Below are 15,056 nucleotides of genomic sequence, written 5' to 3'. Positions count from 1 at the left end.
TGTAAATACTGGAAGAGAACAACCAGTTCCTTGTTTGTGCTCATTGTTAGTTTTCTATTCCTGAGTAAATGCAAAGAACAGGAGCTTACAAGTTACTAGGAGATTGGAGACCTGAGGTTTTGTTTACATGCAGTGAGGCTCTGCCTTAAAAAGTCGGAGTTAACATCTCCCCTGAAAACTACTTAAAACCCAGAGAAGAACAGGATAGACACATTTGAAAATTCACTAAAATTATTTATTATTTATTTTTTTAAGTTAAGGTCTTATGATGTAATCTAGGCTGGGTTCAAACTTGTGATCCCCCTGCCTCAGCCTCTGAGTGCTGGGATTACAGGCCTGCTGTACTACATTCAGCTAAAATTTTAATTTAAAGAGCAATGTTGCTTAAAGTTCCTCAATACATGGTCGGGCTCCTAAATAGACATTGAATAGCTTGGTCTACCTTTCCCCCTGCTGAGAGATAAGGCCACTGTTTGATGGGAAACAGCCAACCGTGACTGGGTTCTGTCTCCGCTTAGCAGTCTTCCTCTGTGTGTGTTTAGAAAGTGTTTTCTTTCTGGTATTTCCCGTTAGCTGTTGCAAGAAAATCTCCTACCTTTATCCTGCCTCTCATTGTCCGAAAATTTAAATCACTGCTAATTAGAATGCCAAATGTTGAGGAGTATACGTTTTGAAGTAAAATTGACATAAATACGTAAAGTAGTATTAAAAACATTTGAAGTTATTCAGGTTCCAGTGTGAGTCACTGAAAACCTGTTTGTTAGTTTCCTTGAGGTTTTCTTATTTTGAAAACTTTACTTTTATTTATTATTGTTTTGTGTGTGAGTGTTTGATGTGCATGTGTGATGCAGGTACACATGTACTCTGGCGAACACGGTGGGTCGCAGGACAACTTTGTGGAATCTGTTCTTTCATTTTTACAAGGCTTCTGTGGGCTGAGCTCAGGTTGTCAGGTTTGCAGCCATCACTGGCTCCAACTTTGAATTTTGATCTTGGGAAAAATATTTGCAGAATTTGAGGTATTTGCCTTTATAGTAAACTCTGGAGGGTAGTTCATTTGTAAATGAAAGAATTGTCATACCACATGAGAGGTGTTTGGAAGACTTAAATGTTAAGTCATGACTTGTGTCTGTCTGTCACCAGCATCTTGATCGTAAACATGTTCTGATTCCTTGCCTTTGGAGTCTGCTTTTGGGTTTTAGCCAGAGGTTGCCTTCTGACAGTGGATGATGGGTCATACTTGGGCTTATATTTACCTGTGTGCTGTAACATGTAACCTGTGGTTGCTCCTGTGACATGAGGGACTTAGGTATTCTAGGGGTCACACATTTTCTCCCTTTCCTCTCTGTTGGGTTCTTTTAAGCATCTGGGCGTGGTTTGCTTTGGTTTGCTTGGCAAAGGCTTGTCTGTGTCCTTATGATTCAGTTGTTGGTGGTGTCTGCGTTGGCACATGGTCTTGCCCCAGGCACCAGAAGGCCACAGTGCCTTTGAAACAGTGCCAGTAAGAGATGTGCAGTGGTCCCAGCTGTATCATCGGTTGGTTCTGGAAAGACATCTATGGAGGCTGATGATGAAAATTCTGCTTTCCATCAAATTAAATGGGGAGACACGTGTGGCTAATGTCTGCGATTCTCCCAGACTGCCCATCAAAGAGCCCTCACTGGCTCCACTCTGATTGTGTCCATGAGAGGGTGGAAGTAGCAGTTCTCATCCAAATGAATTTTGAGATATACAATCATGTCTGCTGCCTGTCATCTGTCTACTTAGCCCAAACTCCAAATGAAAATGTAGAGATGTCATATGAGGGCATTTCAGAGCAAACACAGGCTCAAACAAACAGACAAATCACAGTCATTTCTAGACCCTGTTCCCCAGAAGCTGCCAGATGAAGTATTTTTAGGGTAGAAGTAAGTGATGGGTGGAAGTGCAATGCCCGGCTCTCCCCGTCCCCTCCAGTGTACCTTGCCTCTTGGTTTGGTAGAAGTATTGTGTTCTCCGTCGCTGACTTCATGGTCTGGGATTCCTATTGTACTCGAAGGCCAGGAAGAATAGCTTGTTTTCTTTTACACTGGGGTTCAGCCAGAGTGTGCAGGAGACGTGATACAGTCTTATTTTTGTGTTTTAATTAGAATACTGAACGAATGTGGTAGATGTAAAGTAGAACAAGACCCAGGTGTTGAGAACACAGTTGCATTTCTCCTTCGAAACACCAGGCTTGCCTACTCAATGTCGGCGATTGTTCTACGCTATTTCTATTTCTGTAAGTTAGAACAAAAGTAGAATTGTTTGTGCATCTTAGAAATGTGTGGCTTTTTCCTATTTTTTAAATTATAAAGTTGAATGCAGATTTTTTTCCCTAGTCACTGAATAGAATGGGAGGACATGAATAAGAAGAAAACATCACAAAATGTAAAAATTTAAACGTTTTTGTCTATGACAATTACATTTTAAATCAGCCTCCAGGAAAAAAAGCAGTTTACAAGTTAAGAACCTTGACATTCAAGATGTCTGAGAGCCAAGTCTTAGGTGTCAAGGACAAAGCTTTAAAAGTTTCATGATGTCAGCTCTTTGCAGAGTTTCTTGGTGCATGCTCTGGTTTTACAGGAGGGCTTTTCGTGGATATGTGTTGTGTGTTCTTTTCAGGTAACTGGAACTGCTTTCCCTCCAGTCTCTGTCATCTTGTTCTTTTGTTCACAAAAGTACGAATACAAAAGCCATGACCATGATCAGTAACAGCAACTCTCTCTCTTTTACATGGACTTGGCTGGAGGGGCACATGGGCCACCTCAGTGAACCTGCGATATTTTGAGAGTGGATTTGAGAAAGCAGGGGTTAGTGGCATTTATTTGTAAGGTTGTTCATGCTAAGACACTGTGAGACTTGGAGACAGAAAAGGCAGGATGGGGAGAGGGAGCAATGTCTGACTTCCAAACGAGAGAGTTTCACTGACTGATGGTCTCATTGTCGTGATTTTAGCACTCACAAGGGGCATTTACCACCTCATGTCTTGATGCCTGGGCAGCCTTTTGGGTTTCATTCTGTGAACTCTCCAGATCCAGATGCACACGGAACAGATGGTTGCACCAGTTTTCTTGCTGTTGTGACCAAATAGCCGATGGAAACAAACTAAGGAGGGGTTGATTCTGTCTCATGGTTTTGGAGATTTTAATGCAGACATGTAGGTCCTGTTGATTCAAGGTGAGGCAAAGAATCACAGTGATGGGAAGGCGGAGGAGGAGGCTGGTCATCTCGTGGTGGACCAGGAGCAGAGAATGAAGGGATTGGGGACCAGGTATAGAATGAACAGTCATACCCGTCATGACCTACTTCCTTCAATGAGGCCCCACCTTCTAGAGTCCTCAGCCTCTGTCAACATAACACCAGTGGCTAGGGATCCAGTCATGAGTCTAGGAGGGATGTTTCATATCCAAACCGTAAGAGTGGTGGAAAGGAGAAACTATCGTGGAACTAAATTGATCTCTTCTGTAGGCTCCCGCTACGCTGGAATATGCTACATGTATAATTCACCATTTCATCTTTCCAACAAACAGCATGCAAAGTAGCAATGTCTCCATGACACTATGATCTTCCGCCTGAGGGAAGTCCATGGTCCAACAATGTCCCCTCTACACACTTCCCGAAACAAAAGTATAGACAGTTGATGTGGTGCCATTCACAGCCAGAAGAGCCTATGTCTGAACCCAGGCGGGTTGGCTCCTAACCACTCAACTTTGTTACCACACTCTCTAGTCTGGTGGTCAATGTCTGTGAGTGTTGTGTCTCTTTACCCAGAGTTCCCTCTTTCCATTGTTTGTTTGTTTGCGCTGCAGCTGGCTCCTTTTAGAGCACTTGCTATGTGCCCTGTGCTCTGTTGATCCCTGCAGATCCAAGAGACATAAAAATCACCTTCGTTAGCATTTACAGCCTAGCCAGGGAGACAGACAAAATCAGATAATCCTAGGAACAAACTAGAGTAAAAGTTTGAAGAAGGGAGGCTAGAGAGATGGTTGAGTGTTTAAAAAGTTTAAGGCTAGCCTTGGGCTACATGAGACTGTGTTTAAAAACAAAAATTAAGCAAAGTGACCTGAGTTAGATCCCTGGGACCCACATGGTTATCCTCTGACCTCCACACGAAACACTGGTGAGCATGCATGTGTGTGCACTCAACACAATTTAATTTGAAAAAACTAAGTAAAGAAACCTGTGTTCATGTTCATCATATTTGTGATTTAGAAAATAAAAATTACCTTGAGGCTTTATTGGTTTTCTCAGAGAGTATCCTTCAATTTCAGCAGCTGATTTTCTGTTATTTTGCTCAATAGTTTAGTTGTTCTAAAGAGGGAAATGAGGTGAGGGAGAGAGTGGTCTTTCCTGGTAGGCTCTGACACTCCGACACTGCCTCGATGGCTGGACATTGACATTCCGACCATGTCTGAGTCAAATTTCTTCCAGAAGAGAGCTCTAGGAAAGTGATGTTACAAGTTGAAAGGAGTTGAGAACTAAGGTCATCTGGAGCGTGGACACCACCCCTCTCCTAAAAGAGACTTCCTTTAAACTTTCAGCCTCGGTGGTCAGGCTTAGCAGCAGGTGCCTTTACTCAGGGAGCCATTTCATCGGTGCCTCAGATTTCTTTTAAAGGTATATTTAGGATATAAGTAAATATGTTAGCAATAAATTCTTTTTTTCTTATTTAAAAAAATACTAACACCCCCAAAAGAAAGCTAGAAACACAATAAGGCTTGAGGAGGTGTCTCCATGGAAAGGTCGTTGCCAAATATATGGTCTGGTTTAGACTTTTAATGTGAAGGCAGTTATGGTTTTTAAGATTGTATATTGGGGAGAATAAATTGTCAGATTACAAGAATTATAAATTGAGAGAGTAAATTGTCAGAGTTACAAATCCCGAGATGCTTCTGAAAACCACATATATTATTTTTTATAGGCTTTATGGATCCAGTGACATTAGGCTCTAGCTTAAAATATAATTTAGAAGCATTGCAAGTCAGTTCTGAGAACATTTTGAATAATGTCTGGTGGTAGTCTGGTACTCTGGGAAGTTAGGAAAGATTTGTTATTTGACACATTGTCACTGTGTGATATACCTACAGATGCTTCCCAGTTTAAGTTATGTATTGTAATATTCACTTGTGTGTTGATTCAGTGGCAGATTTTCCATTTGTAATAGTAGAAAACATGTTAATTATGTTGATGTATGGTAACAGAGTGTCTATATGGAGAGACTTGGTAGTACGTGGTGATGTATGGGGCAGTAGAGTTAGTCCATGATAATTGAAGTTTAGGCGTCACTGGCTTATCGATAAACATTACAGATTATTTTAGTTTGGAGTACTGTAATTTTTCTTTTGGTTTTAAAATAAAACCCCTTTATCTCTTGATAGTATGTGCTATGATCCTGCCTCTCAGAAATCACGTATGTAACAAATGGAAAAATCTTTGGTGTCTGGCATCGAAGTTAATTGAATTGAAAAAAAAAATCACTTTAATTAACAGTCTTGTGTTTGGTTAAAAATAAGTAACCATTTTTTTTTTTTAAATTGAAGAGGTTTGTAGGACTTCCTGGCAATGATAGAACACTTTTATCTAAGTAATGTATGTGTCACTCACTAAATTGGAGTGAAATGAAATACTGTCTATGTTAATGATTTTGTCAAATGGTATCAATGAAAATTTGGGAAAATTCTTTCCATTGGATTATGTATGTTAATAGCTAGAGAGAGGGGTAGAAAGTACACACACACACACACACACACATACACACACACACATACACACACACATACACACACATACACACACACATACATACACACATACATACACACATACATACACACATACACACATACACTCACACACACACATACACACACATACATACACACATACACACACATACACTCACACACACATACACACACATACATACACATACACACACATACACACATACACACATACACACATGCATACACTCACACATACACATACACACATGCACTCACACACATACACACATACACACACACACACTCACACACACATACACACACTCACACACTCACACATACACACACACATACACACACACACTAACACACACCCCCCCACACACGTATATATTCCCTTTTAGAAGCCAAAAAGATAAATCAAAATATCTAGTAGGTCCTCTGAAATTAGTTCCAGAAAACATTTTTAGAAATATTAGGCTTTTCTAGCACAACTTTGGGGCTCTTAATCAAATGAACTACTTTTAGAGAAAGAATATATTAAACATTTCATAACTAATTTAGTTACTTCCCATGTAAAAAACAAATTTGTTCACACCTGTACAAAAATAGTAATAGAATAGAATGTTCTCTTTTCTCCAATTCTATATCACCTTGAGTCGTCCCCACAAACCTCTGTTGTTAACAGTTTGAACCCTCCTGATTTTAAAAACCATGAACAGTTGTTTTAGGAACTGGGCAAAGGAAGTCCTTTCTTCAAGATGTTTGGAGTGGGGTCTGTGTTCAAATGCTAATCCTCCTACAGAGCAGCAGTGGGGTTTGGAACAATCCGTACATTTTTGGGCTTTGGATTCAATGACTACAAGGCCCATAAATGTTAGTTCCCCTGCAGGCTTCAGTCAGACTCTTTGTTTCTCTGTCTCTGTACCCCTGTCTTTCTCTCCCTCTCTACACCCCGTCTCATCCTAGAAGATGTGACCTAGGAATACATATAACATGCATGCTTCCTCTTGGCAAAAATAAATAAATAAATAAATAAATAAAAATAAAAAAAATAAAAAAATATGGGATTTTGTATTTTAGTGAGCGACCATGCATGCATGCATCATTGAACAATGATCTCTTGTCTGAGGAGAATATTTCCCGACTCTCCCTAAGCACTTTCCTCCAGACTGTAAAAGGTCAACCCATAACAGACGCCCCAGGAATCTTCCTGGAATTTAGATGGGCTCTGCTGGGTTTCACTTTGCACCTATTAATAATTTAGTGCTGGGATAAAAATAAAAACAAAGGTTCTCATCTTACAGTGTGAGAACATGGCTCACGTGTGCTAAGTCCTGCAGGTGGGATGCGGAGGGAAGCCCTGTGGAGCAGCCTGGCTGCAGAGGGTTTTCATGTGGGTTGGGGTGACTGCTTCCTGCAGCACCTACAGCTCAAGATTAAAGGGAATTAGTGTAATTGCTCTTTAGGAGGAAATGTATTTTTACTTTTCAATGGTAGCTGTGTAAGCTTTAATTATCTAATCTAAATACAGCCGCCTTCTCCCGGCAGCTTTCTCTGGTGGCGGCCATAGGCAACTTTCAAACTCCGGTGGCCTGCTTGAGCTGGAGAAAACACTGCTTTATCACCGGCTCTATTACATAACCCACCCAGCAGGGTCCAGTACAGTTACATTGTAGCACTAGTTACTGCCAAGAACCCTTGAAGCTAGGAGTCGTTTAAATGGATTTTTCAAGTGATTTGAGCGGCAACTAGACTCACGATTCTCAGCCGTCTCCTGTCCTCAGCCGTCTTTTTGAAGGCAATAATTTATCTGGGTGGTGTTTGTACTTCAGACTCAGTTCACTTTGGCGGGTGTGTGCCTTGCCCACCTCCTCTTTGCCAATGGAATATGGGAATTTGCTCTTGAGGTTAGGTGTGCTTGTGTGGGGGATGCACATGCATTTGTGTGTGCGTGTACATGAATGGGGAGGCCAGATGACAACCTCAGGTGTCATACCTCTGCTGCTGTTCTCTCTGGAGACAAGATGGTGCTGGAGCTGGTTAAGACAGGCTGGCTGGCTAGTAAGTCCCAGGGACCGGCCTATCTCTGCCTCCTCAGGACTGGGATTGTAACACACAGCATACCTGGCTTATGTGTATATTTATTTGTTTATTCTGATGGGTTCTAGGGATTGAACTCAGGTCCTCATGCTTGCAAAGCGAACAGTTTAATGACTGAGCCACCTTCCCAGCTACTAGATATCCTGTTTTGTTTTGTTTTTTCCCTTTGTCTATTACATTACTTTTCTTTAGAGAATTCACAAGGGCTACTAGTTTTGAAATCATTAGCAAGTGAAGGCATGCTATGTATTTCTGGTGCGTGGAGGGGAGAAAGGAAAACCCTGCTTTGAAAAACTGGGATTGCTTGTCTGCCTTGTAACTGAACGCACAGGATCTTGATGTTGGGACAGAGGAAGGACATAATGCCATTGGTTCTAGGTAGAGAGGCTTTTAGGAATTAAGTTAGATTGAAACTACAGGTGAGAAGGAATAATGCCCTTTCTCCAGAAATCACGTCTTCAGTGTGCTCCGAATAAAGCCTAACACACCCTGCAGTGTTCAGTCCTTGTCTTGTTCCGACCTTCCACCTTGCCCCCCTCCCTGCTCCCGCTGCCCATCCACACAGAACCCAAGCTCTGTCCTATGCCAACATCTTTGCCCTCCTGACAGCTCCCTGCTGCTTGCTGTCTGTCTACTCTATCCATGAGCTTTGTCCCACCCCAAGTCCCTCGCCCTGCCCTTCTCATGCTTCTCCCTATCCCAAAGTCACCAGAACATTCTCAGAGACTCCCCTGACTATTAATTATCGTCTTTATGCCACAATAATGTAAATTCTATAAAGAGTGGTACCCGTACTCAACACAGAATCTGATAGGCTGTTTAGGCAATATGTTACCAAACAGAAATTGTATATGGTTTTAAAGATTCCTTCTTGCTGGTTTACGTATTGCTAGTTTATCAATATGTCCCTGGCATCAGGAACCAATGCGTTTCCCAGCATTCACTTTCATAAGTTTCATGAAGATTTCACCAAGCCTGTAGAGAGCCACACCGGCTTTTCTCTTGGGACAGAGATGTCACTTGACATCCACGGGAAAAGCGCTCACTGTGAGTTAGGAGTGTCATATCAGGCACTGAGTTACTCCCTGGCTGTCTGTGAAGGGAAAAGAAGCCACTGTTGGTCTTTGGTAAGGAGACCAATGATAGAGGTACAATAGTTACCCCACACTGTGTCTGTTCAGTGGGATTTGTGAACCTTGTCTGGCTTCTTCAAGGACCTGCCTCCTTCTCTAAACACCCATCCGTTTTTTGTTTTTGCTTTTTTTTGTTTTGTTTTTGGTTTTCGAGACAGGGTTTCTCTGTGTAGCTTTGCACCTTTCCTGGAACTCGCTTTGGAGGCCAGGCTGGCCTCGAACTCACAGAGATCCGCCTGCCTCTGCCTCCCGAGTGCTGGGATTAAAGGTGTGCGCCACCATTGTCCGTCTAACACCCATCCATTTGTAACCCAAGGTGGCTGCTCAGCTTCAAACTGAGTGGGAATGTTGGCAACTTGGTTGGCTGTCCAAAGAGCAACAGGCCAGGCATGGAGGTATATACCTGGAATCTTAGCACTGAGAATACAGAGCCGGGAGGTCCACTGTGAGTTTGAGGCCAGCTTGGTCTGCCTAGTGAGGACCAGCCACAGAGCTACAGATGGAAACCTCCATCTCAAAAACAACCTAAAACCAAAGAGCAAAAGAACCAAAATAAAAACCTGAGACACCTAAAAGAGCAGCAGTTCCCCATGGCTTATGACTCCCAGTGAAGGAAGCAAAATGCAAATTTGTTGAGTAGTTAGTTTTGTGTAGAGTTCTAAATGTTATTCATTGTTTGTCTGTCATAGGTTATCTACTTAAAGAAGACACCAGAAGAAGCCTACAGAGCGCTCCTGTCTGGCTCAAACCCCCCTTTCCTTCCATTCAGGTACAACTGCTGTGGGGACCTGGGCTGCATTTGGCTCGGCCAGAGTAGGGGTACGGGCTTTGTAACTGTCCTACGGCTATGACCATGATGCTGTCCGACATGAAATGAGAACTTTTTTTGCCCCCCTCTAAATTCTGAAGATAGTTCTTATTTTTTATTTTTAGGCTCTTCCCTTCAACTAGGAAGAAAAAAAAAAAAACCATGGCTTTTTCTTTTTAGACATCTCCCCCTACCCTTAAATCTTTTCTGTACTTTGACAATGTACTTAAAGTGCAGAGATCCTGATTGATGAGCTAATTGGATTTCAGTAATTACATCACAGGTTTATCCATTCTTTCACCTCATGAGCACTGGCTGAGCTCTGACCGCCTGGTAGGGCTATTGATAGATGCTAGGCCCACAGAGTGCCTCCAGGGACCACAGGCTTCACTTGGGTCAGATCTAAGAGCCTTTCTTTATTATGCTCATTGTCAGGGAAGTTTGACCTCATTTCAGCATTGGAAAAGAATATTGTGTTAGTGTGTGTTGGGAGGTGGAAAGCGTCCTCAGTCTGCCTCATTGCTGTGTAATGTACAGGAGTGCCTTTAACCGCTCTCTTCCAGTCCGATCTGTAGGTCAGTTCGAATCCTTTTCATTGTGGCTTTTTTGTTCACATTATCTCAGGTTAGTTTTAAGAAACTAAAAATACTCTAGAGAGTTTTATTGCAGTATTGTCAGACATCAAGAAATTATAGTCATCTACTGAAATATGAAGAGGAATATTTAGGAGTGCAGAGGCACTTGTTCCTTGGTTTAGACCCTCGTGTCTTTCTAGAATTTTGACCTTGTCTGTAACCTAAGATGTGTTTTTCTGATAACTCAGAAAGTTATGTGTTCAGAAAGTGAGGTGTTCAGATGAAAGAACTATTGCTTTTCTGGAGTTGGCCTATAGAAGCCGTTTCCCCGCAAATGCTAGGATGTGAGTTGTTTCTAGGTAGAGACTCCCTGAGGCCAGGGAATGTTATCACAGACCTCTTAACACCAGTTCTGGTACTCACTGTGGCCTCGGCTTCATTATCATCTGGGTTATATCACTCACAAGGCCTTTTTCTCCTTTTATTTTATGTTATACTTTTATCTTCATTGTCTAGACGGTTTTCAATTGTTACATTATATTACTGCTGTTAGCAGTTATCCATTTAAAGATTTATTTTTAAAAATTACATGTGTGGGTATGTGTATAGTGTGTGTATGTGCATAGTGTATGTGAGTATGTGCACAGTGTGTGTGGGTATGTGCACAGTGTGTGTGTGGGTATGTGCACAGTGTGTGGGGATGTGCACAGTGTGTGTATGAGTATGTGCACAGTGTGTGTGGGTATGTGCACAGTGTGTGTGGGTATGTGCACAGTGTGTGTGGGTATGTGCATGTCAGTGCCAGTGCTAGTGGCAGCCGGGGCATTGGATTCCCTGGGGGCTGGAGATATAGATGGTTGTGAACCATTTGATATGGAAGTTGGAAATTGATTGAACTTGGGTCCTCTCTAGAGCACTATGCGCTATAAAATGTTGAGCCAGCTTTCCACCTCCTCCCCTCCCAGGATCCCCAGTTATCCATCTAAATGTACTTTCTTTTGCTTGTATTTTTCTAAGAAAGACTATTTTGATAGCTTGTGGAAGGTATGGTTGTCGTATTTGCCTGTGCTCTTCTCTGAAATGTCTGAGTTCCCATATACGTTAGTGATTTTCTACTGCTGTGATAAAACATCATGATGAAGGTGATCTAGAGAAGGAAGGGCTGATTTGGCCTTCTGGTCCGAGAGGGATAGCAGTCCGTGATGGCAGGCAGCAGGCAGCAGACAGCAGGCAGCTAGAAGAGCAGAGGGCTCACTTCTTATACCTCAAGCACAGGCAGAGACTGCCAAATGGGCATGGCCCGTGGCTTTTAAACATCAGAGCTCATCCCCAGTGGCATACTTCCTCCAGCTAACTACACCACCTAAAGCTGTCCTAACAGCGCCACCAGCCAGGGGCTAAGGATTTCAAATGCCCAAGCCTATAGAGGCTATTTCTCATTCAAACCATCATATTGTATATTCTCACTATTCCTAATAAAAGAGTTTTATGGCTTCTGTGAATTTAAATAATGCTCTTCCTCAAAATTCATTCATTAAGCCAATGTTTACTTGAGCATTTACTATGAAGCCCTTTATTCCCCCCAGAAGGTTGACAGGCCTCTTGCCTGTAGTTCTCTAGTATATTTTATGTATCACAGTGGTACACACACCATGCACTCAAATGTCTTATACTTACTTGTTTGCGGGGATGACTTCTCTTGAGAATGGACATGTTTTCCTATTTGTGTCCCAAGAGAAAACAATACAGTAATGTATTGCTTTTTCCCATGCCAATCACTGTGGGAGTCTTAGGGATCTAAAGACAGTGAGGACTGGTTACCAGCTTTGGAGCAACTCAATATAGCTTATATAAATGAAAAGATACAGGAAATAATGCTAATGTCCTATTAGAGTTCGTGTGGGCGGACTGAGGACAAAGATTTGACGAGGGAAAACTGGGGCCCAGGAGCCCAGGAGCCCAGGAGCCCAGGAGCCCAGGAGCCCTGGAGCCCAGGAGCCCAGGAGTTGATTTTTAGGTACTTTTAAATTCAAATGTCACAGGTTTTCAAAAATTATGCTATGTTTGGTAGAGTACTAAATCATATGAGGTTTGTAGTATTTGGTATCAGTACATCATTAAGATAAAATAATTGATCTGCTTCTCTTTCTATTTGAAGTTATAGTTCAACTTTATAATTATAGCATTCTGCAAACCCAATTGACATTTCCCTACAGGGCTGGGGCAGATAGCTCAATTGTTAAAGTGTCTGCAGTATAAGCATGAGGAATGGAGTTTGGTCCCCAGGACCCGCATGAAAAAGCCAGCTCTGGTGGCATAGATTCACAGTTCCAGCACTAGGGAAGCAGAGGCGGGTGAGTCCCTAGCCAACTCAGCCTACTCGGTGAGCCCTAACTCATTGAGAAACCCTGTTTCAACTTAACAAGATGGACAGCCCCTGGAAACGGGTTCAGCATGCTCCTTCATACACACACACACACACACACACACACACACACACACACACACACAGTGCGCTCACACAGGAACACACAGACACGGGAACTCACACAAAGTCACTGAAAATGAGACAGATTCAGAAGAACGACCTGTGCGTCTATACCACTTCTTGCCCGACTCAAGTATATTTGACTTTGTTGTTTGTTGGTCATCTCTGGTGCACTGTGCCTCTTCAGAAGTGTCACCGGTGGCTTTACTGTTCAGAAGTCATTCTTAGGGTACTCTCCTGAATGGTAAGGTATTTGTATTGAAAATCGTTCTTTCACTTGTTCTGAGACTGGCCAATGTGTTTATCAAGAGCGAGTGTGGCCGAAAACTAGAGGAAAGGATATTTTAGTTCTTTGAGTCTGTGTGTCCTCGGGGCCGGCTTGGCAGCTGGCCTTTGCGGGAACAAGGGACCTTCAGTTCTGGGGGCAGAGCCAGCAGAGTTTGACTTGGCAAGCCTGGATGAGTCTAGTTGCGCCTTCTCCTTTTCAGAATGCCCCAAGCTGAGTCTACGCTCTCGGTCAAGCATTTGATAAAGTCACATGATTTGCTTCTTGTCTAAAGACTCACAAGATCCCCCCACCCTCACCCTTAGTGAATTGTTTTTGTGGTTAGCCAATGTTAGTGGTTTTTCATATCTGCACTTTTAGAGACTTCATAAAATAGCAATTGTGAAAGCTCTAAGTTTATAAAACATGAAATATTGACTAAATTGCGTCCTCTTCTTTGAGATTTATGTGTGCGCGCGCATACACGCATGCATGCATGTGTGCTCTGTGTGTGTGTGTGTTTGTATTCATACGTGTGCAGGTGCACACAAGTGGAGGTGTCATTCATCAGGTGCTGTCCACCATTTCTTTGAGACAGGGTTTCTCACTGGCCCGAAGAAACATATCAAGCAGGCTAAATGTGCTGGCTGATGAGCCCCAGGAATCCACCTCTCTCTGTCTCCCCAGTACTGTAATTATAAGCATATCTGGGAGGCATTGGAGAGGAGAAGCCATAATTAGAATATAGTGTATGAAGATTTTTCTTTTCTTTCTTTTCTTTTTTTTTTCTTTTTCCAGAGCTGAGGACTGAACCCAGGGCCTTGCACTTGCTAGGCAAGTGCTCTACCACTGAGCTAAATCCCCAATCCTGAAGATTTTTCTTTTCAATAACAAAAGAAAGATCACGAATAGAAAAAAATCTTTAAAATCTCACCCAGACCATTCTAAAACACCACCACCACTAGCAGCCAAAGAACAAACACAAAAACCCCAAGCATGCATAGAGCATTGTATCTGGCGGTTTTTTATGTGGGTCCTGATGCTCAGATGCACAGAGCATTGTATCTGGCATTTTCTTATGTGGGTCCTGATGCTCAGATGCAGGTCTTCATGTCTATAAGGCAAGCACTTGACCAGCTGAGCGGCTTCCTTGGGTCTTTAAAAAAAAAACAGCTTCATAAGGCTTTTTATTTTATTTTTTATTTTTGTTTGTTGGTAATGATTCCTAAATGTGCCAAAGTCTGTTTGAGTTCCAGGAGAGCCAGGGCTACACAGAAAAACCCTGTCTTGAAAATCAAACCAACCAACCAACCAACCAACCAACCAAAAGAAAGAAAGAAGGAAAGAAAAATTAAGGAGAATAAAATCACTCAGAAAGTAAGACCCAAGGACTTAGCTTGTTTATTTATTTATTCATCCATTTATACATCCATCCATCCATCTATCTATCTATCTATCTATCTATCTATCTATCTATCTAGGTTTTTCAAGATAGGGTTTCTCTGTTTAGTCCTGGCTGTCCTGGAACTCACTTTGCAGACCAGGCTGGCCTTGAATTCAGAGATTAGCCTGCCTCTGCCTCACTGCCTGGCCCAGGGACTTAGTTTTTTTTTTTTTTTTTTTTTTAATTTATTTATCTTTATTTTATGTACATGAGTGTTTTGCTTGCATGTATGTCAGTGTGAGGGTGGAACTGGAGTTATAGACTGTCGTGAACTGTCATGTGGGTGCTGGGAAGTGAACCCAGGTTCTCTGGAAGAGCAATCAGTGCTCTTAACCACTGAGTCATCTCTCCAGCCCCCAGAGACTTAGTTTTAAAGACATGTCCAAGAAGCCTGACATGGAAAAGATGGCTAGGTGAGGTGGAGGTAGGGAGTCCAACAGCCTGCCTCTAGCTGTTGGTATGTTTTGCCTTTGAGAGTTCTTTTCTGAGTAGG

General features: G+C 42.3%; 1 protein-coding gene across 4 annotated transcripts in view; it reads left to right on the top strand.

Moving 5' to 3' along the window:
* The window catches only part of Cdc14a (cell division cycle 14A), a 162,467-nt gene that overhangs the window by 53,988 nt on the left and 93,423 nt on the right, over window positions 1-15,056 (top strand). For 2 of the 4 annotated variants that reach the window (XM_036191051.1, XM_036191050.1), the window contains exon 5: window positions 9,673-9,752. The exons of the other annotated variants lie outside the window; for them this stretch is intronic. In XM_036191051.1, coding sequence (XP_036046944.1) covers window positions 9,673-9,752 — 80 coding nt within the window. The remainder of the gene's footprint in view (window positions 1-9,672; window positions 9,753-15,056) is intronic. 4 annotated transcript variants of the gene reach the window in all.

The sequence above is a fragment of the Onychomys torridus genome, chromosome 6 (genome assembly GCF_903995425.1).
Source record: "Onychomys torridus chromosome 6, mOncTor1.1, whole genome shotgun sequence".
Lineage (NCBI taxonomy): Eukaryota > Metazoa > Chordata > Mammalia > Rodentia > Cricetidae > Onychomys > Onychomys torridus.
The sequence above is the reverse complement of the archived record's forward strand: the minus strand, read 5'-3'. Positions and strand labels throughout refer to the sequence as shown.